Source organism: Pristiophorus japonicus, chromosome 19 (assembly GCF_044704955.1).
Source record: "Pristiophorus japonicus isolate sPriJap1 chromosome 19, sPriJap1.hap1, whole genome shotgun sequence".
Classification (NCBI taxonomy): Eukaryota; Metazoa; Chordata; class Chondrichthyes; family Pristiophoridae; genus Pristiophorus; species Pristiophorus japonicus.
Genome location: NC_091995.1, coordinates 99340904 through 99368515, shown reverse-complemented (window position 1 = coordinate 99368515; position 27612 = coordinate 99340904). Strand labels below are relative to the sequence as shown.

Sequence of the window (27612 nt, the reverse complement as noted above, 5' to 3'; positions counted from 1 at the left end):
TAATACAGAAATAGACAGTTTCTGAAACGATAAGGGGATAAGGGGTTATGGGGAGCGGGCGGGGAAGTGGAGCTGAGTCCATGATCAGATCAGCCATGATCTTATTACATGGCGGAGCAGGGTCGAGGGGCTATATGGCCTATTCCTGCTCCTATTTCTTATGTTCTTATGTAACATGCTGGGTCTCTTTTCTCTTAAAAAGAGAAGGCTGAGGTGTGACCTAATCATCATCATCATCATCATCATCATCCTAGGCAGTCCCTCGGAATCGAGGAGGACTTGCTTCCACTCCTGAAGTGAGTTCTTTGGTGGCTGAACAGTCCAATACGAGAGCCACAGTCCCTGTCACAGGTGGGACAGATAGTCGTTGAGGGAAGGGTGGGTGGGACTGCTTTGCCGCACGCTCCTTCCGCTGCCTGCGCTTGATTTCTGCATGCTCTCGCCGTTGAGACTCGAGGTGCTCAGCGCCCTCCCGGATGCACTTCCTCCACTTAGGGCGGTCTTGGACCAGGGACTCCCAGGTGTCAGTGGGGATGTTGCACTTTATCAGGGAGGCTTTGAGGGTGTCCTTGTAGCGTTTCTGCTGCCCACCTTTGACTCGTTTGCCGTGAAGGAGCTCCGAGTCTAGCACTTGCTTTGGGAGTCTCGTGTCTGGCATGCAGACTATGTGGCCTGCCCAGTGGAGCTGATCGAGTGTGGTCAGTGCATCAATGCTGGGGATGTTAGCCTGAATGAGAACGCTGATGTTGGTGGGCCTGTCCTCCCAGGGGATTTGTAGGATCTTGCGGAGACATCGCTGGTGATATTTCTCTAGCAACTTGAGGTGTCTACTGTACATGGTCCATGTCTCTGAGCCTACAGGAGGGCGGGTATTACTACAGCCCTGTAGACCATGAGCTTGGTGGCAGTTTTGAGGGCCTGGTCTTCAAACACTCTTTTCCTCAGGCGGCCGAAGGCTGCACTGGCGCACTGGAGGCGGTGTTGGATCTCGTTGTCGATGTCTGCTCTTGTTGATATGGGAAATGGTCCACGGTGTCCAGGACCGCGCCGTGGATCTTGATGGCTAGGGAGCAGTGCAGACCTAATCGAGGTCTTTAAAATGGTGAAAACTTTTGACAGAGTGGATACAGAGATAGTGTCTCCACCTGTGGGGAAGAGAATAACTAGAGGCCATCAAGTTAGTCACCAAGAAATCCAATGGGGAATTCAGAAAAAACTTCTTTACCCAGAGAGTGGTGAGAATGTGGAACTCGCTGCCACAGGGAGGGGTTGAGGTGAATAGTATCGATGCATTTAAGAGGAGGCTAGACAAGGATATGGGGGAGACGGGAATAGAGGGTTATGTTGATCGAGTTAGACGGGAGGAGGCTCGAGTGGAGCATAAGCTCTGTCATAGACTGGTTGGGCCGAATGGCCTGTTTGTGCACTGTATATCCTTTGTATGATACGTTAAAGCGGGGCCCTGACAGCCCTCTGAGATGGATGTAAAAGATCCCATAGCACGATTTCACGTGTTCTGGCCAATATTTATCCCTCAACCAACATAATTAAAAACATAATATCTGACCATTACCATATTGCTATTTGTGGGATCTTGCTGAGTGCAAATTGACTGTCGCGTTTCACAACAGTGACTACACTTCAAAAAATGCATCATAAGGGAATAGTAGTGTAGTGGTATGTTACTGGACATTTGAACACAAGTTCAAATCCCACTACGGCAGCTGGGGAATTTAACTTCAGTTAATTAAATAAATGTGGAATAAAAAACGCTAGTGTCAGTCATGGTGGTCATGGAACTACCGGCTTATCATAAAAAAACCATCTGGTTCACTAATGCCGCCCTTACCCGGTCTGGCCGATATGTGACTCCAGACCCACAGCAATGTGGTTGACTCTTAACTGCCCTGTGAAATGGTGGCTCACCACAACCTTCTCGAGGGCAATTAGGGATGGCCAATAAATCCCAGCTTTACCGGCGATGCCCACATCCAATAAATTTTTAAAAATCATAGTCTGTAAAGCGTTTGGGACATCCTGACGTTGTGAAAGATGCTGCAGAAAGTTATTTCTTTTCTTCACATTTACTCACATAACAGTAGGCACTGCCCTAGAGCTCTTTATACAGGCCAGCCTGTCTTCCTTCCTTTCAATTTGTATACTTCTCCTGGGTTCTTAAAGCCTGTCGGTTATACTGTAGGAGGAAGTGAATACTAAGGGAGGTAAGGTAAATTGATCAGTTATAAGATCCAATCTATGACATTCCCAGTGTCGTATTATAAAGAAAAAAGACTTGTATTGTGTAGCAACTTATCACAACTCTCAAAACTGTCTGAAAGTGCTTTGTACACAATGAATTGCCCTGAGGTGCATTGACTGTTAGCTGCTGCACTTGTCTATAACATCTGGCAAGGTTCCATAAACAACCATCAGGTGAAGGACTAATTCACCTGTTTTTGAACGTGTTAGCTAAGGGAACAATGTTGACTGGGACATTGGGAGAACTCCCTGCCCTTCATTGAATAATACCATGGGGTTTTTAATATCTGCCTGAATAGGCAGACAAGCTCTGGCTTTACTGTCTCATTCGACAAACCGCAGCTCTGACAATGCAGAATACATTACTGAAGTGTCAGCTTAGTTATGACATAAGAACATACGAGATGGACGGATAAGAAAAGACCAGCTGGTCTATCAAGTCTGCAGGCTCATGATGGCTGGAATATCATGACTAAGCACTTCCTACATCCACCCCCACACCCCCCCCTATAGCTGTGTAATATCCCAGGAGTGGCAAAAAGCAGAGAAAAAACCCGGGCCAATAAGGGAAAAAATACGCTGCAAAATTCCTCTCCGACCCCCCTCAGGCGATCGTAATCAGTCCAGGCATTCAGGTGGACCAAATGTTATCCAGAAAGACACTGGCCTTCTCTATGATGTGATCTCTGCCCCAGTCAGGACCCAGTCCAGCTCCCTCTGGAAGGCACCCACCACACCAGCCCACCAACACATTGCAGAGGCTCCCTGTTCTCTGGGTAAAGACGACACACCCAACATCCATCTATCCCCACTCTTACACAGTTTAAACTAGAGATTGTGTACAATGTCACAGAACAAAGCAAACCCCGGATTTAATCTGAAGATGTTGGGAGGCAGATTCACGATTATGAAATACAAAGGTGATTGAAATCCTTTTCCTTCTGCTGTTGCTCAGGAGTTATTTGTGGAGCGGGAGAGGTTGAAGATCCACAATAGCCAGATACAGAACAAGCTAGCTGATTACTACCGCAGGAAGAAAGAGGAAACAAAGAGTGAGATAAAGAAACCCCAGTCAGACTACGGGCCACGATTCCATAAGTTCATGGGTAAGGGAAAATGAGGCTGTGAAAAGGCCTGGCTGACATAGAAACACTGCCATGTAATTCTGCAAATTAGTTTAGATCCAATGTTGACAAAGAAAATTAAACTAACCAACCTAGTTGAATTTTTTGAGATATTAACTAATGTGGTAGATAAAGGAGTGTCTATGGATGTTATTTATATGAACTTTTTGAAGGTATTTGATAAGGTTCCACATGAGAGGCTGTTAACTTCAGTGTAATTCACTCACCCCCCCCCCCCCCACCCCATTACAAAAGCCCACACCTATTTGAGAGATCTTCAGCAATGGGCCATTCTTAACAAAAGGCATGTTCAGTCGGGTCTGAAATTCCATCCAGGATGTTATCAGCTGACTACTTATAGCACTCCTAAACAGCCCAGGGATGAGTTCATTTTGGCAATATAAACTAAATGGTACAATTTTAAAGGTACAGGAACAGAGAGACTGGGGGGTTAGCGGTGTGGTGTGTGTGTGTGTGTGTGTGTGTGGGGGGGGGTTAGCGGTGTGGAGAGGGGAGGGGGTGTGTGGGGGGAGGGGAGAGGAGGTGGGGGGGAGAGGAGATGTACATATACAAACCTTTGAAGGTGACAGGACAAATTGAGAAGCCTGATAATAAAGCATAAAGGTTCCTGGGTTTATAAAGCACTGAAGTTATGATAAACCTTTTATAAATCACTGGTTAGGCCTCTGCTGGAGTAATGTGTCCAATTCTGGGCACCACACTTTAGGAAGGATGTGAAGGCCTTGGAGAGGGTGCAGCGGAGATTTACGAGAATGGTTCCAGGGTTGAGGGACTTCAGTTACGTGAAGACACTAAAAAAGCTGGGGTTAATCTCCTTGGAGTGAGTAGGTTTAGACAGACAGCCAGTTTTCTACGATTGGCTTAAACCACCCTGAGCTAGGGAGGAAAACCTAAACAGCCAGGGTTCCCCTACCCCGAACCCAGTGAAACTTGCTGGAAAGGGCACGTGTGTGGGTTGTCAGTTAAGGACAGGATCAGGTTTGGCTTTGGCGATTTCTTCAGTTGAATATCCTGGTGACTCTCACTGTCTAGATTTACATGTAGAATGGTTACATTGGGCATGTTCCAGTGGGCAGGTATCTGGAGCCCACAATAGTCTACCCCAGTAAGTGTAGGCTCCTTCAGGTAAAGGAGGGGAGAGAATTGATGGGGTTAAAGAAGAGCTGGATTTGATGTGACTGCCAGATGTTTGCTTGTCTGGCACAGATTCTCTGGCGAAGTTGCAGGCCAGTTATAAGGAGGAGGTCGAGTTGTACCGGGAACAGATTGCTGAGCTCAGCGCTCATAGTGAGGAGAAGCAGCAGTTGACGGACTCTGCTTGGAAGATGTTTCAGTCTAAGAAGAAAGCCATGGCAAAGACTGCAATAAACAAACGGCCAGGAAGACATATAGTACTACAGGTAGGTTGGCCATTACAGGTGGCGGTTTCTGGGAGTGACACACGATGTATTGTTTCCTAAAATGTGTTACCTTCATAACAAAACACAAACTGCATAAATGATCAGCCACTTGCAAATGTCAGATTGTGCACCTATCCACTTCTTTAAAGGACATAGGGATGTTTTTCTACATGAAGAGCTCCCTATAAATGGAACTTGGTGTTGTTCAGTCCCCAGTGGGTCTTTTTCAAATTGAGAAACCTGGGTGAAGGAGCAAGGTCTATAATGCAGAGCAGCAGCGAGACTGAAAAAGGCAAGAGAGGCTGAGATAAATCAGATGTTATATCAGTTTTGCAGCTAGCTTAGGTTTTAAACATCTCCAGGGGGAATGGAGGACTGAGAGACTTTGTCAGACTCCACAGGCAGTTTGGGACCTTACTGGCCATGGGTGTGGGTCGGAAAATCATGTGTCTGACCAGGTGGCTGGCTCTCGAGAGTACAGCTCACCTCTGTATCCGTGGCCATGGACCCCACTCAGAAACTGCCTAATAGCAGAGCCACAACTTGACCCAGACACCTCAGCATCTCTCTGCTGGTCCTTGGCTTGTTGCCCCCACCTTACCCTGCAGCTTAGACAGAATGAAAAAGTGTGTGTAAAAGGACAGAGTGTTGCCTACCTGTCTTCACTTTGTCATTGTGACCAATCAGGCCACTTTTCTGTCACCACAACTCACTCTTTTATGGCAAGCTGCAGCCCTTTAAAAGCTGCTGCCTCGTTGGATTTTCCCATGCAATAGCCTGTCCTGTGAGCCAGGAGAGCTCCATTTTTGCCTGACTCGCAAAATCATGGCCGTAATGTTAACACCGTGAGGAGGTAGGGAGGAAGGATAGTGTAGTTAGACCATAGTCAGGACAAGAGTCGAAAGGTCAGAGACCGAGGAGCGTTGCTAAGGTGAAGAAAGACAGGAACTATTGAGATGGAGACCGAGAGAGGTTGGAGACGAGAGAACAAGATTTTCTTTGAATTCTATCCAAGAGCAAGAGAAATGCTGGAAGAGCCTCCCTGGTTATGAGGGCAGTGGTCAAGGCGATTCCAAGATCACACACTCCCAGCGAAGGAAGCTATTCTCAAAGGGAGCATAACTGCAACACTGGAACCCCAGTTCCCTGATCCAAGCCCCATATGAGTGATACACAGGGTATCGCAGTTGTGTAGGACAGGTCTTTACGAGTTCCTGTGAGGGGCAGCAGATTATAGAATCCCCCTTATTAGATCTGGGACAGACATGAGCTTTATAGAGAGGTAGCTGCTGTTGAGAGGTAGAAGTGTTGGGTTAATTCAATAGAAACATTTTGATTTGGGAAGGCACCAAGTGGATTCACTGGAAATTTTACAATTTCAAGTGGGAGTTGCAGAATAGTTAGCCGTTTTTCCAGTTACCTTCCTGTCATGTATCTTACATTATTATATATGACTGTATCCCAACATGCTATACATGACTGTAATAAGATATGACCTGTAACCACCAGCATACCTTACCACCAGGGGTGCTCTTGCAAGAGACAGGTATATAAGGACAGGTCTCAGGCAAGTGCAGCATTGTAGAGCTGGGAAATAAAGGTGCATGTCCAGAGTGACCTTGACTTCACTACATGCCTCGTGTGAGTCTATACTGAGGGGACAGGACTTTACAGTGGCGACGAGTTACGGGATTACAGAATCCACAGAATGGCGAACAACGGATCAGATGAAAATTACAATGTGGGAGACAATTGGGAGGACTTTATAGCAAGGCTCCAGCAAAGCTTTGTAACCAAAGACTGGTTAGGCGACGATAAGGCAGACAAGAGAAGAGCCCATCTCATGACCAGCTGTGGCTCGAAAACATACGCTTTAATGAAGGATCTGTTGGCACCCGAGAAACCAGCAAGCAAGTCATTTGAAGAATTGAGCACATTGGTAAGAGACCACCTGAAGCCAGTGAGCAGCCTACACATGGCCAGACACAGGTTCTACAACTACAGACGCTGTGTGGGCCAGAGCATACCCGACTTCGTGGCGGAACTTCGGAGGTTGGCTAGTTTATGTGAGTTCTCCGATGAACTGAGGAGAGAAATGCTGAGAGACTTTTTCATTGAAGGAATAGGCCACGCAGGCATATTCCGAAAGCTCATAGAGACCAAGAACCTGACCTTAGAGGCAGCAGCACTGGTTGCACAGACATTCTTGGTAGGGGAAGAAGAAACGAGGTTGATTTACAATGCAGGTACGACAACTAACGAAATATCGGAAGACGAAGTTCACAGCACTAAACAAGCTGCTACCCCCACACACAGACAAAGCCGGGAGAACAGGCTCTCGACAGCAGGCAGAAGCCATCAAGGGCCACAGGAACGGCCGTTCATACCACATCAACCCACAATGCGAGCAATCAACTACAAACTGAGAGAAGCTCAAGAGAGATCAGCCAGACGCAGCTCATTCTTTGGGAACTCTTTGAACAATGGAACAGGTCTGTGCTGGAGGTGTGGGGGTGGGCACTCGTCAAGGGGATGTCGATTTCAGCAGGCTGTTTGCAGAAATTGCCCGCATGTGCAAAAAAATGGCAGCTCGGCTGTATACGAATCGGATGGGTCGGAAAGCGGACCAGAAGGTGGTGGGGACAGTACCCGGGACACCGGTGTACAGCGGGTCAACACGATCAATGGCCGCTGCTCCTACGACAGGACGCCTCCTATAATGATGAGGGTCCTATTCAATGGGATATCTGTCAACATGGAGCTGGATACGGGAGCGAGTCAATCTCTCATGGGCGCTCAACAATTTGAACAACTGTGGCCGCATAAAAGAGACAGACCAAAACTCACAAGGGTCGACACCAAACTAAGGACCTATACCAAAGAAATCGTACCAGTCCTCGGCAGCGCCATGCTCTCTGTCACACACAAAGGGACAGTGAACCGACTTCCCCTGTGGATTGTCCCCGGAGACCCCCCAGCACTGCTGGGGAGAAGCTGGCTGGCAAAACTAAACTGGAAATGGGATGATGTCCATGCCATGTCATGAGAGGAACGGACCTCCTGCTCAACAGTTATAAAGCGATTTGAACATCTCTTTCAGCCAGGTGTGGGCACTTTCAAAGGGGCCAAAGTCAAAATCTACATCACACAGGATGCTAGACCGGTCCATCACAAGGCCAGAGCTGTACCCTATGTGATGAGGGAAAAGATTGAACACGAACTAGACAGGCTTCTGTGGGAAGGCATTATATCACCTGTGGAATTTAGCGACTGGGCAAGTCCCATCGTCCCAGTCATGAAGCCTGATGGATCCGTACGAATCTGTGGGGACTACAAATCTACCATAAACAGAGTCTCCCTACAGGACCAGTACCCGCTGCCCAGAGAGAGGGCTTATTTGCCACATTGGCTGGAGGTAAACTTTTCTCAAAATTAGACCTCACATCTGCGTATATGACGCAAGAATTGACCGAGAAATCCAAGCTACTCACCACCATCAACACACATCGAGGCCTTTTCATGTACAATCGATGCCCATTCGGCATCAGGTCGGCAGCTGCCATATTCCAGCGCAACATGGAGAGTCTGCTCAAGTCCATCCCGGGGACGGTTGTATTTCAAGACGACATACTTATCACGGGCAGGGACACCGACTCCCATCTCCGTAATTTGGAGGAAGTACTAAAGCGGTTGGATCGGGTAGGCCTACGAGCCAAGAAATCCTAGTGCCCGTTTCTCGCACCCGAGGTTGAATTTTTGGGCAGAAGGATTGCCGCTGATGGAATCCGCCCAACAGAGTCCAAAACAGAAGCAATTCGCCTGGCACCCAGGCCCCGGAATGTCTCAGAACTGCGCGCCTTTCTCGGGCTACTCAATTACTTTGGGAACTTTATGCAGAACTTAAGCACGCTGCTGGATCCTCTCCACGTGCTACTCAGGAAGGGGTGCGATTGGTTTTGGGGGGACGCCCAGGAACGCGCCTTCAACTGTGTTCCAATAGTGTTTTGACTTTCTTTGACCCAGGTAAAAAGCTAGTTCTCACATGCGATGCGTCAGCATATGGGGTCGGGTGCGTTTTGCAACATGTCAATAGTGCGGGCAAATTACAACCCATAGCTTATGCCTCCAGGTTACTTTCGCGGGCGGAGCGCGGGTACGGAATGGTAGAGAAGGAGGCGCTCGCGTGCGTGTATGGTGTCAAAAAGATGCACCAATACCTTTTCGGGGCCAAGTTTGCGTTAGAAACCGACCACAAGCCCCTCACGTCCCTCCTATCCGAGAGCAAGGCAATAAACGCCAACGCCTCGGCGCGAATTCAACGGTGGGCACTCATGCCGACGTCCTACGACTACACAATAAGGCACAGACCAGGCACAGACAACTGTGCCGACACGCTCAGCAGGCTACCCCTGGCGACCACGGAAGGGTCTGATGAACAGGACTGTGAGATAGTCATGGCAATCAATGCCTTTGAGTCCACAGGTTCGCCCATGACGGCTCGCCAAATCAGAGCCTGGACGGCCAGCGACCCCACGTTATCCTTAGTAAAAAGATGTGTCCTAACCAGTGACTGGGCAGAGGCTCGCGATGCCTGCCCCGAGGAATTAAAACCCTTTCACAGGCGCATGCATGAGCTATCACTACAAGCAGACTGCCTGATGTGGGGCAGCCGAGTAATCATGCCTCTGCGAGGCAGAGAGGCATTTATCCGGGAGATCCACCGCGAGCACCCGAGGATCATTCTCATGAAGGCCATAGCCAGATCCCACGTCTGGTGGCCTGGTATTGACGCGGACTTGGAGCTCTGCATCCGAAGGTGCACCATTTGTGCCCAACTCAGCAGTGCCCCCAGGGAGGCTCCACTGAGCCCCTGGCCCTGGCCTACCAAACCGTGGTCGCGGGTGCACGTAGACTATGCGGGCCCATTCATGGGCAAAATGTTCCTCATAGTTGTCGATGCATTTTCAAAGTGGATCGAATGCACCATTTTAAACTCGAGCACAACCTCCACCACTGTGGAGAGCCTCGCAATCATGTTTGCAACGCACGGAATCCCTGACACATTGGTCAGTGACAGTGGTCCGTGCTTCACCAGCGCAGAATTCCAAGACTTTATAATTGACCACGACATAAATCACGTCAAGACGGCACCGTTCAAACCGGCCTTCAACGGCCAGGCGGAGAGAGCAGTGCAAATCATTAAACAAGGCATGCTTAAAATCCAAGGTCCCACGCTGCAGGGTCGCCTGTCGCGACTGCTGCTGGCATACCGATCTCGTCCGCACTCACTGACTGGGATCCCCCCGCGCAACTGTTGATGAAAAGGACTTTAAAAACAAGGCTCTCATTAATCCTCCCAGACATGCACGAAATCGTTGAGGCAAAGCGCTGTAAGCTGACTGAGTACCATGACAGAAATTCGAGGGGGAGATGGAATGAGATAGGGGACAAAGTGTTTGTACTAAACTATGGCAGGGGTCCCAAATGGCTTGCAGGGACAGTAACGGGCAAGGAAGGAAACAGGCTACTGGTAGTACAAATGGACAATGGCAAAACCTGCCGGAGGCATGTAGACCAAGTCAAAAGCAGATTTACCAACAACACTGCAGAACCAGAGGCAGACTACAATGTGGAACTCGCACCACACCTGGTGGACAGACAGCGGGAACAACCTGAGGAAAGGGCAATCCCAACAGACAGCCCAGGCGAGTCAACAACAATCACACCAATCGAAACAGACAGCCCAGGCGAGATACCAGCAACCACACCCAAAGAAAAACAGACACCAAGGCAAACAACTGAACCACAACTCAGACGCTCCACGCGAGAGCGTAGACCACCTGAGAGACTGAACCTATAAAGGCAATAAGACCTTGGGGGAGGGTGATGTCATGTAACTTACATTATTATATATAACTGTATCCTAACATGCTGTACATGACTGTGATAAGATATGACCTGTAACCACCAGCATACCTTACCACCAGGGGTGCACTTGCAAGAGACAGGTATATAAGGACAGGTCTCAGGCAAGTGCAGCATTCCAGAGCTGTGAAATAAAGGTGCAGGTCCAGAGTGACCTTGACTTCACTACATGCCTCGTGTGAGTCTGTACTGAGGGGACAGGACTTTACACTTCCCATGCAGTTCACTTGCAAACTCCAGCCAAGAAGGTAGAATGACAGGCCCCAGACTGTTTCACTCCTCTTTCTCTTTCTCTCTCTCTCTCTCGCTCATCCAAGAACTACAAATCTGCACAACATTTAGAATTTCAGTCTTTAGAACTCCAAATCGAGTTGGAAGTCTCATTATCAGTATACTTTTATTTGTGAATGTTATGCTGGAATGAGGCACTTTCCATTGTGCGCACCAAGTTTGCGTATCAGGCACTCCCAGTTCGGGCATGGCATAACTCCGGTAAAGCTTCCATTCTGCCCCAACAATGTTTCTTGTTTCGAAACTCAGGAGAGCAACTCTTAAATTCACAACAAAAAAAGATAAATAAAAACACAACTTTTTGTTTTTTCCGTGTGTGTGTGTGTGTGTATATATATGTGTGTGTGGGTGATGTGTGTGTGTGTGTGTGTGTGATGTGTGTGGGTGTGGGTGTGTGGGTGTGGGTGTGTGTGCATGTGTGTGTGGGTGGGTGTGTGCGTATGTGTGTGTGGGTGATGTGTGTGGGTGTGTGATGTGTGTGTGTCTGTGTGGGTGATGTGTGTGTGTGGATGATGTGTGTGTCTGTGTGTGTGGGTGATGTGTGTGTGGGTGTGTGTGTGGGTGATGTGTGTGTGGGTGATGTGTGTGTTTGTGTGTGTGTGTGTGGGTGATGTGTGTGTCTGTGTGTGTGTGTGTATGTGTGTGTGGGTGATGTGTGTGTCTGTGTGTGTGTGGGTGATGTGTGTGTGTGTGTGGGTGGTGTTTGTGTCTGTGTGTGTGTGGGTGATTGTGTGTGTGTGTGTGTGTGTATGGGTGATGTGTGTGTGTGTATATGTGTGTATGGGTGATGTATGTGTGTGTATATGTGTGTGTGGGTGCTGTGTGTGTCTGTGTGTGTGTGTGGGTGATGTGTGTGTGTGGATGTGTGTGTGTGTGTGTGTGTCTGTGTGTGTGGGTGATGTGTGTGTGTGTCTGTGTATGGGTGTGTGTGTATGTGTGTGTGTATATGTGTATGTGTGTGTGTGTGTGTGTATATGTATGTATGTGTGTGTGTGGGTGATGTGTGTGTGATTGTGTTTGTCTGTGTGGGTGTCTGTGTGGGTGGGTGATGTGTGTGTGTGATCTGTGTGTGTATGTCTCTGTGTGAGTGTGTGATGTGTGTAGGAGTTGGAACGCATTCAGAGTATTGAGGAGCAGAGAGAGAAAGAGATGAGGCAGATTCGATTTCTAACTATCAAGATGAAGAATAAGCTGATGTATTACGAGCATCAGCTGAAGGCGAAGGAGGAGCTGGTAGGTGGACTGAACCTGATCGACTACGAGCAGCTGAAGATCGAGAACCAGTCTTACAGTGAGAAAATTGAGGAACGCACTGAGGTGAGCGGGGTAATGGGGGGGGTAATGAGGGGAGCAGGGTAATGGGGGGAGCGGGGTAATGAGGGGAGTAATGAGGGGAGCGGGGTAATGAGGGGAGTAATGAGGGGAGCGGAGTAATGAGGGGAGCGGGGTAATGAGGGGAACGGGGTAATGGGGGGAACGGGGTAATGAGGGGAGCAGGGTAATGAGGGGAGTAATGAGGGGAGCGGGGTAATGAGGGGAACGGGGTAATGAGGGGAACGGGGTAATGAGGGGAGCGGGGTAATGAGGGGAGCGGGGTAATGAGGGGAGTAATGAGGGGAGCGGGGTAATGAGGGGAGTAATGAGGGGAGCGGAGTAATGAGGGGAGCGGGGTAATGAGGGGAACGGGGTAATGGGGGGAACGGGGTAATGAGGGGAGCGGGGTAATGAGGGGAGCGGGGTAATGAGGGGAGTAATGAGGGGAGCGGGGTAATGAGGGGAACGGGGTAATGAGGGGAGTAATGAGGGGAGCGGGGTAATGAGGGGAGCCGGGTAATGAGGGGAGCGGGAGTCACCATCATCATGGGCAGTCCCTCGGAGTCGAGGATGACTTGCTTCCACACTGACAATGTGTTCTCAGGTGACTGAAGAGACCAATGTGGGACCTACAGTCCCTGTCACAGGTGGGGCAGACAGTGGTTGAAGGAACAGGTGGGTGGGGTGGGGGGGAGCCTGAGTTGCCGGACGCTCCTTCCGCTGTTGCGCTTGGTTTCTGCATGCTCTCGGTGACGAGACTCGAGGTGTTCGGTGCCTTCCCAGGTGCTTCTCCTCCACTTAGGGCAGTCTTGGGCCAGGGATTCCCAGGTGTCGGTTGGGATATTGCACTTTTTCAAGGAGGCTTTGAGGATGTCCTTGAAGCGTTTCCTCTGCCCACATGGGGCTCGTTTGCTGTGTGGAAGCTTCGTGTAATGAGGTAAGCGGGAGCAGAGAGCTGAAAGGGAGGATGGACCATTACTGTTGCAGCAACTTGGCTCAATACACTGCATAGAGGAAAGTACAAGTTTTTCCTGAAGGCACTGCCCAGTGTAACGCTAAGCCGTACGGACCACAGCTGTGGTTTAAGGGTATGGTAGCATAGTGGTTATGTTAGTGGACCAGTAATCCAGAGGCCCAAACTAATGATCCAGAGACATGAGTTCAAATCCCACCATGGAATTTAAATTCAGTTAATTAAATAAATCTGGAATAATCAATAATGGTGACCATAAAACTACCGGATTGTCGTAAAAACCCATCGGGTTCACTGATGTACTTTAGGGAAGGAAATCTGCCACCCTTACCCGGTCTGGCCGATATGTGACTCCAGACTCACATGTGGTTAACTCTTAACTGCCCTCTGCGGTTCAAGAAAGCGGCTCACCACCTTCATCTTCTGAAGGGCATTTTGAGCAGTTTGTGATTTCCCAGTCTGAATTATCAGGTGATCTTTGAGCTAGGATGGGGAGACAATCAGCCCATCTTCCCATTGGTGTCAGCTGGTCAGTGTGTATTCCTGGACATGGGCTGAGGACAGGATTGGCTTAGCTGTATATTCCCTGCCACCTACACTCACCATTAAAGCTCACACGGAAAACATGGCCGTTTGAAGGAGGTGGCAGACAGCAAGAGTGAGCACCTTCAGGACCCGTGAGCAAACCGGCCAAATGGAGCATTTCAAATGTATTGTTTTAAAAGACCATGTACATCTTGAAATGCTCCTTTTTGCCCCGTTTCCTCTGGCCATTCCCGAAGGTGCTCAGTTCCTGTGGAACTGTATCCTAGCCTGGAAAGCAGGAGGAAACAAAATTAGGCGTAGAAAGAATTTTTACAACACCACATTTTTTGGCCAGTGATGCCAGACTTGCACTCTGTACAATAAATATCAAACAGCACCATTTTGTGTCACGGCTGCTCCTAACATGGAAAGGAGATGCAGTAGTCTTAGGCTCTGGACTTCCTCAGGGCCTGAAACTTCATTTGGCCAGGAGTGCAGTGAAGGGGGCAAGAAATTGGGCAGGATGTGAAAACTCCCAGTTTCCACCCGCCCCCTAAACTCCAGTGTGCCTGGGACAGGGGAACTCGTATCCGTCCCACACACCACCCGGGTTAGATGCTCGATGATTTTATACACCATATGAGAACCAAGTTAGAAGGATTGATAGATTGTACTTAACTTCTTCAAATGCTGACGACATCCTGGAAGAGTCCCGTACTCCATGTGTGTAAAGGCTAAACGGAAAACAAAACGTGCACCAAGTTCCTTGTTGTGAGGATGTCAGAGTTCCACTGAATGTATTGCTGGGACCAGCACAGGGCAACGCAAGCGGTCTCAGTGGACAAGAATAATTCAGTGCTCCCGTTGATGCTGCAGCTGGTACAGTGTGTGTGCCGAGATGATGCTCACAGAGCTTTCTGTCACTCACTGTAACCCAGTGACAGGCAGGCCCTGCTCGAGAACTCATCATCACAGGCAGTCCCTCGGAGTCGAGGATCACTTGCTTCCACACTAAAAATGAGTTCTCAGGTGGTTGAAGAGTCCAATGCGGGACCCACAGTCTCTGTCACAGGTGGGCAGCCGGTGGTTGGAGGGATGAGTGGGTGGGGGGCCTAGGTTGCTGTGAACTCCTTCCGCTGTCTACGCTTGGCTTCAGCTCGCTCGAGGCAATGAGACTCGAGGCATTCAGCGCCCCCCTGTTGCTCTTACTCCACTTAGGGCGATCTTGGGCCAGGGATTCCCAGGTGTCGGTGGGGATGTTACATTTTTTCAAGGAAGCTCTTTGAGAGGGTCCTTGAAGCATTTCCTCTGCTCACTTGCCGTGTCGGAGCTCTGAGTGTTTTGGGAGTCTCGTGTCAGACATGCGGACGATGTGGCAAATATAAAGCCGCATGGCAACACCCTCGCTCCAAGCTCTGACATCTGCTAGACTACGTCATCGTCCGAGCGAGGGACCACAAAGACGTGCGCATCACCCGCGCCATGACAGGTGCTGACGACTGCTGGATGGATCACCGCCTAATTAGTTTTGTCATCACCATCAACATTGCCCCAAAATAGCGACGGCAACAGAAATAATGCTGCAGGAAAATCAATGCCGGAGCACTCAAAGATCTCGCTAAGAAAGCCCTATTCAGCCAGCGCCTTGCTATCTACCTGACAACTCCCAGAGATGCAGATTGTCCACAGTGCCTGGTCTGCCCTCAAGGCTGCTATAATTAGCACCTGCGAAGAGAAGCACTTCAATCACCTTCTCCCTGTAGCTGAAAAGCTCCTCCGAGAGTCGCAATGCGGATTCCGCCCACTGAGGGGCACAATGGACATGATCTTCACCTCGCGGCAGATACAAGAGAAGAGTAGGGAACAGCACCAACCCTTGTGCATGGCCTTCTTTGAACTCACAAAAGCCTTCGACGCTGTCAACCGTGAGGGATTATGGAACGTCCTCCTCAGATTCAGCTCCCCTCAAAAGTTTGTAACCATCCTCCACCTGCTCCACGATAACAGCAAGCCATGATCCTGACCAACGGATCCATCACAGACCCAATCCACATTCGAGAACTAGAGGAAGGGGAAGGATGCAAAACAAAATGAGGTATGAAAACTGCAGGGTTACGGACCTAGAGCTGGTAGGTGGGATTAGACTGTATTATCATCATAGGCAGTCCCTCGGAATCGAGGAAGACTTGCTTCCACTCTTAACATGAGTTCTTAGGTGGCTGAACAGTCCAATATGAGAGCCACAGATTCTGTCACAGGTGGGACAGATAGTCGTTGAGGGAAAGGGTGGGTGGGACTGGTTTGCCGCATGCTCCTTCCGCTGCTTGCGCTTGATTTCTGCATACTCTCGGCAATGAGACTAGGTGCTCGGCGCCCTCCAAATGCACTTCCTCCACTTAGGGCGTTCTTTGGTCAGGGACTCTCAGGTGTCACTGGGGATGTCGCACTTTATCAGGGAGGCTTTGAGGGTGTCCTTGTAACGTTTCTGCTGCCCACCTTTGGCTCGTTTGCCGTGAAGGAGTTCCAAGTAGAACACTTGCTTTGGGAGTCTCGTGTCTGGCATGCGAACTATGTGGCCTGCCCAGCGGAGCTGATCAAGTGTGGTCAGTGCTTCAATGCTCGGGATGTTGGCCTGGTCGTGGATGCTAATGTTGGTGCGTCTGTCCTCCCAGGGGATTTGTAGGATCTTGCGGAGACAGCGTTAGTAGTATTTCTCCAGTGACTTGAGGTGTCTACTGTACATGGTCCATGTCTCTGAGCCATACAGGAGGGCGGGTATTATTACAGCCCTGTAGACCATGAGTTTGGTGGCAGTTTTGAGGTCCTGGTCTTCAAACATTCTATTTCTCAGGCGGCCAAAGGCTGCACTGGCACACTGGAGGCGGTGTTGGATCTTGTCGTCAATGTCTGCTCTTGTTGATAAGAGGCTCCCGAGGTTTGGGAAATGGTCCACATTGTCCAGGGCCGCGCCGTGGATCTTGATGACTGGGGGGGCAGTGCTGTGCGGCGAGGACAGGCTGGTGGGGGACCTTTGTCTTACGGATGTTTAGCGTAAGGCCCATGCTTTCGTATGCCTCTGTAAATACGTCGACTAGGTCCTGGAGTTCAGCCTCTGTATGTGCGCAGACGCAGGCGCCATCCGCGTACTGTAGTTCAACGACAGAGGTTTGGGTGGCCTGGAGACGGCAAAGGTTGAATAGGTTCCCACTGGTTCTGTAGTTTAGTTCCACTCCAGCGGGGAGCTTGTTGAGTGTGAGGTGGAGCATGGCGGTGAGGAAGATTGAGAAGAGGGTTGGCGCGATGACGCAGCTCTTTTTGACCCCAGTCCAGACGTGGATTGGGTCTATGATGGATCCATTGGTAAGGATCACGGCCTACATGTCGTCGCGGAGCAGGCGGAGAATGGTGACGCACTTTTGGGGCATCTGAAACGGAGGAGGACGCTCCATAGACCCTCGCGGTTGACAGTGCCAAAGGCCTTTGTACGGTCGAACCCTTCCACTCTGAACCCCAGTGGGCCACTGTCCCTCCCAATGCCTGCCCCCAACCAAGCCTCGGGCCACTTACCATCAAGGGCGCTACCCAGCGCTGAGCCTGCGGCCAACATCTTGCTGTAGGTAACTAGGCCTATATAGCAGTGCCTAGTCTCCAGTCGTCTTGGATCCCCTTGCCACTGGATCAAGACCTTGCTCAGCTAAGCTGGTGTGCAACGACCACCCCACGTTAAAATCACTCACGCACAGGCATCTTCCACTCCTCTAACAGGAAGTTTGGGACCTGGAACGTCAGGACCCTCATGGACAACTTCAACAGCGACAGGCCGGAATGCCGCACCGCCATAGTTACCCGGGAACTTAGACGCTTTGCCTAGACTAGATAACCTCTTGTTGGACGGCGCAGATATGATCGTAAGTACTGCAGGGAATCGAATATGGCCAGAGTGATCTCCTGGACTAATTTCGATCACCTGGATGGGTTGGAGAGGAATTTTCCCAGATTTTTTCCCCAATTGGCCTGGGTTTTTATCTTTTTTTGCATCTCCCAGGAGATCATATGGCTCCGGTTGGGATGGAGTGTAGAATGTTTCGGTGCAAGAGGTGTCGCAGTTGTGTGGGGCGGACTGGTTGGGCTGGGTGCTCTTTGCCTTTCCGCCATTGTTCATTGTTCATAGGTTTATATGTAACCTTCAGGGCTCCTGACCAAGGACCGTGTGGCTCTTTGTCGGCCGGCGCGGACATGTTGGGCCGAAATGGCCTCCTTCTGCGCTGTAAATTTCTATGTTTCTATTTGGATGCAAGCAGGATTTCAGGACCGAAAGCATCACATTGTGAGGCAACTTACTGAGGATGCTGAAAATCTGAAATAAATACAGCATCTAAAGAGAGAGAAACCGAGTTAACATTTCAGGTCGATGACATAAGAACATAAGAAATAGGAGCAGGAGTAGGCCATACGGCCCCTCGAGCCTGCTCCGCCATTTAATACAATCATGGCTGATCTGATCATGGACTCAGGTCCACTTCCCCGCCCGCTTCCCATAACCCCTTATCGTTTAAGAAACTATTTATTTCTTTCTTAAATTTATTCAATGTCCCAGCTTCCACAGCTCTCTGAGGCAATGAATTCCACAGATTTACAACCCTCTGAGAGAGGAAATTTCTCCTCATCTCAGTTTTAAATGGGCGGCCCCTTATTCTAAGACCATGCCCCCTAGTTCTAGTCTCCCCCATCAGTGGAAACATCCTCTCTGCATCCACCTTGTCAAGCCCCCTCATAATCTTATACGTTTCGATAAGATCACCTATCATTCTTCTGAACTCCAATGAGTAGAGACCCAACTTAATCAACCTTTCCTCATAAGTCAACCCCCTCATCCCCAAATCAACTGAGTGAACCTTCTCTGAACTGCCTCCAGAGCAAGTATATCCTTTTGTAAATATGGAAAGCAAAACTGCACGCAGTACTCCAGGTGTGGCCTCACCAATATCCTGTATAGCTGTAGCAAGACTTCCCTGCTTTTATACTCCATTCTTCATCAGAACTGTCAAAAAGTAAAGGTTAACTCTGATTGTTGCTCCACAGGTGCTGCATAGCCTGCCGAGTATTTCCAGCATTTTCTGTTTCTGTTTAACATTATGAGGCAATTGTTTGATGTTTTATTTGCTTTTAAACATATAAGCGGAATATCAGATGCAGCGACAGGTGCTCAGACCTGGTGTTCATTTTACAGGAAGTCACAAAAATGCGGAAGAAAATAGCCATTACCATTCAGGTGATGACCCATATCAAGGAGAAGCTGGAGTATGTGGAGGTGGAGAATGCGGGGAAGAAAGCCCAGCTCATGGAGGTTGAGGCCATCGTGGCACAGGTACCGGGGGAGAGAGTGTGCGTGTACTGGGGAGAGCACAGGTACCGGGGGAAAGCGGGTACTGGGGAAGAGTGTGGGTACCGGAGCAGAGTGCGGGTACCGGGGGAGAGCAGGTACTGGGGGAGAGTGCGGGTACCGGGGGAGAGAGCGGGTACTGGGGGAGAGCGGGTACTGGGGGAGAGTGCGGGTACCGGGGGAGAGAGCGGGTACTGGGGGAGAGCGGGTACTGGGGGAGAGAGCGGGTACTGGGGGAGAGCAGGTACTGGAGGAGAGTGCGGGTACCGGGGGAGAGAGCGGGTACCGGGGGAGAGCAGGTACTGGGGGAGAGTGCGGGTACTGGGGGAGAGTGCGGGTACCGGGGGAGAGAGCGGGTACCGGGGGAGAGCAGGTACTGGGGGAGAGTGCGGGTACCGGGGGAGAGAGCGGGTACCAGGGGAGAGCAGGTACTGGGGGAGAGTGCGGGTACCGGGGGAGAGCAGGTACTGGGGGAGAGTGCGGGTACCGGGGGAGAGAGCGGGTACTGGGGGAGAGCAGGTACTGGGGGAGAGTGTGGGTACCGGGGGAGAGCAGGTACTGGGGGAGAGTGCGGGTACCGGGGGAGAGAGCGGGTACTGGGGGAGAGCAGGTACTGGGGGAGAGTGTGGGTACTGGCGGAGAGTGGGTACCGGGGGAGAGTGCGGGTACCGGGGGAGAGCAGGTACTGGGGGAGAGTGTGGGTACCGGAGCAGAGTGCGGGTACCGGGGGAGAGCAGGTACTGGGGGAGAGTGCGGGTACCGGGGGAGAGAGCGGGTACTGGGGGAGAGCGGGTACTGGGGGAGAGTGCGGGTACTGGCGGAGAGTGGGTACCGGGGGAGAGTGCGGGTACCGGGGGAGAGTGCGGGTACCAGGGGAGAAAGCAGGTACCGGGGGAGAAAGCGGGTACCGGGGGAGAGTGTGGGTACCGGGGGAGAGTGAGTACCGGGGGAGAGTGCAGGTACCGGGGGAGAGTGAGTACCGGGGGAGAGTGAGTACCGGGGGAGAGTGAGTACCGGGGGAGAGTGAGTATCGGGGGAGAGTGAGTATCGGGGGAGAGCGAGTACCGGGGGAGAGTGAGTACCGGGGGAAAGCGAGTACCGGGGGAGAGTGAGTACCGGGGGAGAGTGAGTACCGGGGGAGAGTGCAGGTACCGGGGGAGAGTGAGTACCGGGGGAGAGTGAGTATCGGGGGAGAGCGAGTACCGGGGGAGAGTGAGTACCGGGGGAAAGCGAGTACCGGGGGAGAGTGAGTACCGGGGGAGAGTGAGTACCGGGGGAGAGTGAGTACCGGGGGAGAGTGAGTACCGGGGAAGAGTGAGTACCGGGGGAGAGCGAGTACCGGGAGAGAGCGAGTACCGGGGGAGAGCGAGTACCGGGGGAGAGTGCAGGTACCAGGGGAGCGTGAGTACTGGGGGAGAGCGAGTACCGGGTGAGAGCGAGTACCGGGGGAGAGCGAGTACCGGGGGAGAGTGCAGGTACCGGGGGAGAGCGAGTACCGGGGGAGAGCGAGTACCGGGGGAGAGCGAGTGAGTACCGGGGGAGAGCGAGTACCGGGGGAGAGGGAGTACCGGGGGAGAGTGAGTACCGGGGGAGAGTGCAGGTACCGGGGGAGAGTGAGTACCGGGGGAGAGTGAGTACCGGGGGAGAGTGCAGGTACCGGGGTAGAGCGCGTACCGGGGGAGAGTGATTACCGGGGGAGAGTGAGTACCGGGGGAGAGTGCAGGTACCGGGGGAGAGTGAGTACCGGGGGAGAGCGAGTACCGGGGGAGAGTGCAGGTACCGGGGGAGAGTGAGTACCGGGGGAGAGTGAGTACCGGGGGAGAGCGAGTACCGGGGGAGAGTGCAGGTACCGGGGGAGAGTGAGTACCGGGGGAGAGCGAGTAACCGGGGGAGAGCGAGTACCGGGGCAGAGCGAGTACCGGGGGAGAGCGAGTACCGGGGGAGAGCGAGTACTGGGGGAGAGTGAGTACCGGGGGAGAGTGTACCGGGGGAGAGCGAGTACCGGGGGAGAGCGAGTACCGGGGGAGAGTGCAGGTACCGGGGGAGAGTGAGTACCGGGGGAGAGTGAGTACCGGGGGAGAGTGCAGGTACCGGGGGAGAGCGAGTACCGGGGGAGAGCGAGAACCGGGGGAGAGCGAGTACCGGGAGAGAGCGAGTACCGGGGAGAGTGCAGGTACCGGGGGAGAGTGCAGGTACCGGGGGAGAGTGCAGGTACCGGGGGAGAGCGAGTACCGGGGGAGAGCGAGTACCGGGGGTGAGCGAGTACCGGGGGAGAGCGAGTACCGGGGGAGAGTGCAGGTACCGGGGGAGAGGGAGAGAGGGAGTACCGGGGGAGAGCGAGTAGCGGGGGAGAGCGAGTACCGGGGGAGAGCGAGTACCGGGGGAGAGCGCGTACCGGGGGAGAGTGTACCGGGGGAGAGTGCAGGTACCGGGGAGAGTGAGTACCGGGTGAGAGCGAGTACCGGGGGAGAGTGCAGGTACCGGGGGAGAGCGAGTACCGGGGGAGAGCGAGTACCGGGGGAGAGCGAGTACCGGGGGAGAGTACCGGGGGAGAGTGCAGGTACCGGGGGAGAGCGAGTACCGGGGGAGAGTGAGTACCGGGGGAGAGTGCAGGTACCGGGGGAGAGTGAGTACCGGGGGAGAGTGAGTATCGGGGGAGAGCGAGTACCGGGGGAGAGTGAGTACCGGGGGAGAGTGAGTACCGGGGGAGAGCGAGTACCGGGGGAGAGCGTGTACCGGGGGAGGGTGAGTACCGGGGGAGAGCGAGTACCGGGGGAGAGTGAGTACCGGGGGAGAGCGAGTACCGGGGGTGAGTGCAGGTACCGGGGGAGAGTGAGTACCGGGTGAGAGCGAGTACCGGGGGAGAGTGCAGGTACCGGGGGAGAGTGAGTACCGGGGGAGAGTGAGTACCGGGGGAGAGTGAGTACCGGGGGAGAGCGAGTACCGGGGGAGAGTGAGTACCGGGGGAGAGTGCAGGTACCGGGGGAGAGCGAGTACCGGGGGAGAGCGAGTACTGGGGGAGAGTGAGTACCGGGGGAGAGCGAGTACCGGGTGTGAGTGCAGGTACCGAGGGAGAGTGAGTACCGGGTGAGAGCGAGTACCGGGGGAGAGTGCAGGTACCTGGGGAGAGCGAGTACCGGGGGAGAGCGAGTACCGGGGGAGAGCGAGTACCGGGGGAGAGTGAGTTCCGGGGGAGAGTGAGTACCGGGGGAGAGTGAGTACCGGGGGAGAGTGAGTACCGGGGGAGAGTGAGTACCGGGGGAGAGTGAGTACCGGGGGAGAGTGAGTACCGGGGGAGAGCGAGTACCGGGGGAGAGTGAGTACCGGGGGAGAGCGAGTACCGGGGGAGAGTGAGTACCGGGGGTGAGCGAGTACCGGGGGTGAGTGCAGGTACCGGGGGAGAGTGAGTACCGGGTGAGAGCGAGTACCGGGGGAGAGTGCAGGTACCGGGGGAGAGCGAGTACCGGGGGAGAGCGAGTACCGGGGGAGAGCGAGTACCGGGGGAGAGTGCTGGTACCGGGGGAGAGCGAGTACCGGGGGAGAGTGAGTACCGGGGAAAGTGAGTACCGGGGGAGAGTGAGTACCGGGGGAGTGTGTACCGGGGGAGATAGCAGGCACTGGGGAAGCAGGTGCAGAAGCTCCGATCAGCCTGTTCAGCTGAGAGGGCTGGTAGAGGAGTCGGCAGATCCCACAGAGCATGACCTGCGGATTATTAGCATTGTCACTGATGGCCACCAGACGATAAAAACATGAGCCTGCAGTGCAGCGTATATTGCAATCGCTTTTTTGTAAGAGTTGGAGATGTGAAGGACAATGGAGAGCAGGTGAGTGAGGTGTAGCTTCACCTATCACCAAATGCTGTGCCACGAGACCGCGGCTTGTACCTGGATTTCTTCATACAGCGAGAAGCTGACCTCGGGACAGGCACTGCGTGGAGACAGTACTGCCCACAGGGAAAACCATACAAGACTTCAGAGGGACCTTGGTGTCCTTGTACACAAATCACGGAACGTTAACATGCGGCTACAACAAGCAATTAGGAAAGCAGATGATATGTTAGCTTTGGTTACAAAGGGATTTGAGTATAAGAGTAAAGACGTCTTACTGCGATTATATCGGGCCCTGGTGAGACCACACCTGGAGTATTGTGCACCATTCTGGTCTCCTTATCTAAGGAAGGATATACTTGCCACAGAGGGAGGGCAGCGAAGATTCACCAGACTGATTCCCGGGATGGGGGGATTGTCCTATGAGGAGAGATTGAGCAGACTAGGCCGATATTCTCTAGAGTTTAGAAGAATGAGAGGTGATCTCATTGAAACATATGAAATTCTTAAGGGGCTTGACAGGGTTAATGCTGTGAAAATGTTTCCCCTGGCTGGGGAGTCTAGAACCAGGGGTCACAGTCTCAGGATAAGAGGTCGGCCATTTAGGACTGAGATGAGGAGAAATTTCTTCACTCAGAGGGTGGTGAATCTTTGGAATTCTCTGCCCCAGAGGGATGTGGAGGCTCAGTCACTGAGTATATTCAAGACTGAGGGCGATAAATTTCTGGGAACAAAGCTAATCAAGGGATACGGGGATTGGGCGGGAAGTTGGAGTTGAGGTCGAAGATCAGCCATGATCATGTTGAATGGTGGAGCAGACTCGAGGGTCGACTCCTGCTCCTATTTCTTATGTTCTTCTGACCTTTTTACCCAGGGCCTAAACACTGGCTCCAGAGCAACATTAGCAGAGAGCCCATGTGGGGCCGTTGAGAATTAGCAATCGCACGCTTTGTTTTTTATAACGGACTGAATGTTGTGCTTTCCAGTTCTGATCATCGACCTGAAAGGTTATCTCTCTCTCTCGCCTCAGATGCTGTCTGACCTGCTGAGTGTTTCCAGCATTTTCTGTTTTTATTTCAGATTTCCAGCCTCCACAGATGTTTTGCTTTAGTTTAACGAAGGATGTTAGTGCTGGGAATGGACCTATTCCAATTTCAGGCACCCAGTGTCAGCATCAGGCACTCCCTGGGCAGCTACAGCCTGGTGAGATGCAGAGTTAAAGCTCCTCGACAATGTGCCCTGAGCTCAACCTCAGAACAAGGCTTGCCACTGCCGCACCGGGCCAGCAATCGTGTGCGGCCCCTCGCAGGGAGATGGTCATTGCCAGGCAAACACCATCAATCTAAGATAGTCAGTGATAAATCCAATAACTGGAGAGCATCAAGTTAGTCACCAAGAAATCAAACAGGGAATTCAGAAAAAACTTCTTTACCCAGAGAGTGGTGAGAATGTGGAACTTGCTGCCACAGGGAGGGGTTGAGGCGAATAACATAGATGCATTTAAGTGGAAGCTGGAGGGAGAAAGGAATCGAAGGATATGCTGTTAGGGTGAGGTGAGGGTGTGGAGCATAAACACCGACATAGACCTGTTGGGCCGAACGGCCTGTTTCTATGCTGTTCATTCTGTGTAATTCTACAGGTGATCGTTTCTCGCGAAGTATTAATCCTTTTGTTTTATCTGTACTAATGTCTCTGTTAAAATAGAAGCAGGTGCTGAGTGGGCTGATGTCAGTATCAGTCACTTGCCAGCGTTAATGCTCAGTAATGGGCCGGTTTGAGCCAAGGCCTGGCCCAGTAGAATCTGCGTACATTGTTGCTTGGATTGTTGGCTGTGTGACTTGCTCTGCACGGTCTGTAACCTGTCTTCCCCTTTGGGCTTGTTCCAGAAACGGGAAATCCTGACCAAAACCAAGCAGGTGCGGGATAGAGTGCGGGTGGCCAACTACAAGCTGAAGGAGCAGTGTGGCCTGCTGTGTAACAAGGTGTTGCTGCGGGACTTCGAGGACAATGTGGACACCAGCGGCAGACTTCAGAACCACCTGGAGGCGCTCAAACTGCGCCATGCTGATCTGACGCTCGACACGTACGGCATCAAGAAGAAGATCGAGTGGGTGAAGACGGGCCAGTTACAGGCTCAGTGATGGCCCCCGCGTGGGGGTCCCACAACTGTATTTAATTACAATAAATGTTTTACCGGCTGCTTTCTGTGAGCTTATTCTTGTAGTTTTTAGCTACAATGGGGCAGGTTGTCATCGTCATCGGCAGTCCCTCAGAGTCGAGGAAGACTTGCTTCCACTCTAAAGGTGAGTTCTCAGGTGACTGAACAGTCCAATACGGGAATCACAGTCTCTGTCACAGGTGGGACAGACAGTGGTTGGGGGAAAGGGTGGGTGGGGAGTCTGGTTTGCCGCACGCTCCTTCTGCTGTCTGTGCTTGTTTTCTATATGCTCTCGGCAACGAGACTCGTGGTGCTCAGCGCCCTCCCGGATGCTCTTCCTCAACTTAGGGCGGTGTTTGGCCAGGGACTCCCAGGTGTCGGTGGGGATGTTGCACTTTATCAGGGAGGCTTTGAGGGTGTCCTTGAAACGTTTCCTCTGCCCACCTGGGGCTCGCTTGCCTTGTAGGAGTTCCAAGTACAGCACTTGCTTTGGGAGTCTCGTGTCTGGCATGCGGACAATGTGGCCCGCCCAGCGGAGCTGGTCGAGTGTGGTCAGTGCTTGGCCTGGTCGAGGACACTGACATTGGTTGTGCAGATGTGCCAAGCCTGGAGATGAGCAGAGCTCCAACACACCAGGTTCCAGACCATGATGTAGGCAAACGAACGCCGGGATCTCAGCCCGTGGACTATTTTCTAAACCCGATTCTTGTCCACTTCACAAACAGCAACATTTAAATTTACGCATTTTTATTTTTATTCTCGAGACATTGGTGCATATTCCAATTTACCGACAGCAGGAATTTAAATCCTCCACCGTCTCCCCCAATTTACAGGAGGAGATCCACATTACAGAGTTTTACACATCAAATGCAAGTGATGGATGCAAAGATTGCAGTTCTATATTATATAAACATAGAACTTTACCATACAACTGAATGTCACATAAGCAACTTAAAGAACATCAATATATTGGGACTTGAAACGATGCACTGCTGTTCACCAGCACTGACTGCAGGCTGACTGTTACATGGATGTTCTGCTAATGGAGTATTAACAGTAATAGAAACATAGAAAATAGGTGCAGGAGTAGGCCATTCGGCCCTTCGAGCCTGCACCACCATTCAATATGATCATGGCTGATCATTCACCTCAGTACCCCTTTGCTGCTTTCTCTCCATACTCCTTGATCCCTTTAGCCGTAAAGGCCATATCTAACTCCCTTTTGAATATATCTTAACGAACTGGCCCCAACAACTTTCTGTGGTAGAGAATTCCACAGGTTCACAATTCTCTGTGTAAAGAAGTTTTTCCTCATCTCGGTCCTAAATAGCTTACCCCTTATCATTAGACTGTGACCCCTGGTTCTGGACTTCCCCAACATCGGGAACATTCTTCCTGCATCTAACCTGTCCAATCCCGTCAGAATTTTATATGTTTCTATGAAATCCTCTCTCATTCTTCTAAATTCCAGAGAATATAAGTCTAGTCGATCCAGTCTTTCTTCATATGTCAGTCCTGCCATCCGAGGAATCAGTCTGGTGAACCTTTGCTGCACTCCCTCAATAACAAGAATGTCCTTCCTCAGATTAGGAGACCAAAACTGTACACAATATTCAAGGTGTAGCCTCACCAAGGCCCTGTACAAATGCAGTAATACTGCCAAGCTCATATACTCAATTCCTCTCGCTATGAAGGCCAACATGCCATTTGCCTTCTTCACCGCCTGCTGTACCTGCATGCCAACTTTCAATGACTGATGTACCATGACACCCAGGTCTCGTTGCATCTCCCTTTTTCCTAATCTGTCACCATTCAGATTGTTGTGTATCTGTAAAGCATGCACTCCCATGTTCTGCCACCAGGGAGCTCATCCCCTGAAGTCCCATGGGATCCCAGCATCCCTTGGGAGCACTGTATATAAGCCAGCCCCGAAGGCCTGTTCCTCTGGAGTGTCTTATTAAAGACTGAGGTCACTGTTATTTAACCTCCCTGTGTGCAGTCTCATCTGTGTTAGGAACACAATAACTGCCGACGAGAATATGAATCCAACGCAAAGATGCAGCAAACTGTGGGCATCCTGGAGAAGTTCTCGGAGGGTGAGGACTGGGAAGCCTATGTCGAACGGCTAGACCAGTACTTTGTAGCCAACGAGCTGGACGGAGAAGGAAGCGCTGCAAAAAGGAGAGCGGTCCTCCTCACGGTCTGCGGGGCACCGACCTACAGACTCATGAAGAATCTTCTGGCTCCGGTGAAACCCACAGATAAGTCATATGAGGAACTGTGTACACTGGTTCGGGAACATCTTAACCCGAGGGAGAGCGTGCTGATGGCGAGATATCGTTTCTACACGTGCCAGCAATCTGAAGGTCAGGAAGTGGCGAGCTACGTCGCCGAGCTAAGGCGACTTGCAGG

The 27612-nt window shown here is 51.7% G+C and overlaps 1 protein-coding gene across 4 annotated transcripts in view; it reads left to right on the top strand.

The window, feature by feature from the left end:
* cfap184 (cilia and flagella associated protein 184) overlaps window positions 1-25243 on the top strand; it is a 50458-nt gene extending 25215 nt beyond the window's left edge. For 3 of the 4 annotated variants that reach the window (XM_070861920.1, XM_070861919.1, XM_070861921.1), the window contains exons 8-12: window positions 3215-3365; window positions 4611-4804; window positions 12125-12337; window positions 19063-19200; window positions 24929-25243. In XM_070861920.1, the coding sequence (XP_070718021.1) occupies window positions 3215-3365; window positions 4611-4804; window positions 12125-12337; window positions 19063-19200; window positions 24929-25183 (951 nt within the window). In that variant the 3' untranslated portion in view covers window positions 25184-25243. The remainder of the gene's footprint in view (window positions 1-3214; window positions 3366-4610; window positions 4805-12124; window positions 12338-19062; window positions 19201-24928) is intronic. The other variant, XM_070861922.1, reaches the window with a different exon arrangement.
* Window positions 25244-27612: the final 2369 nt, after the last annotated feature.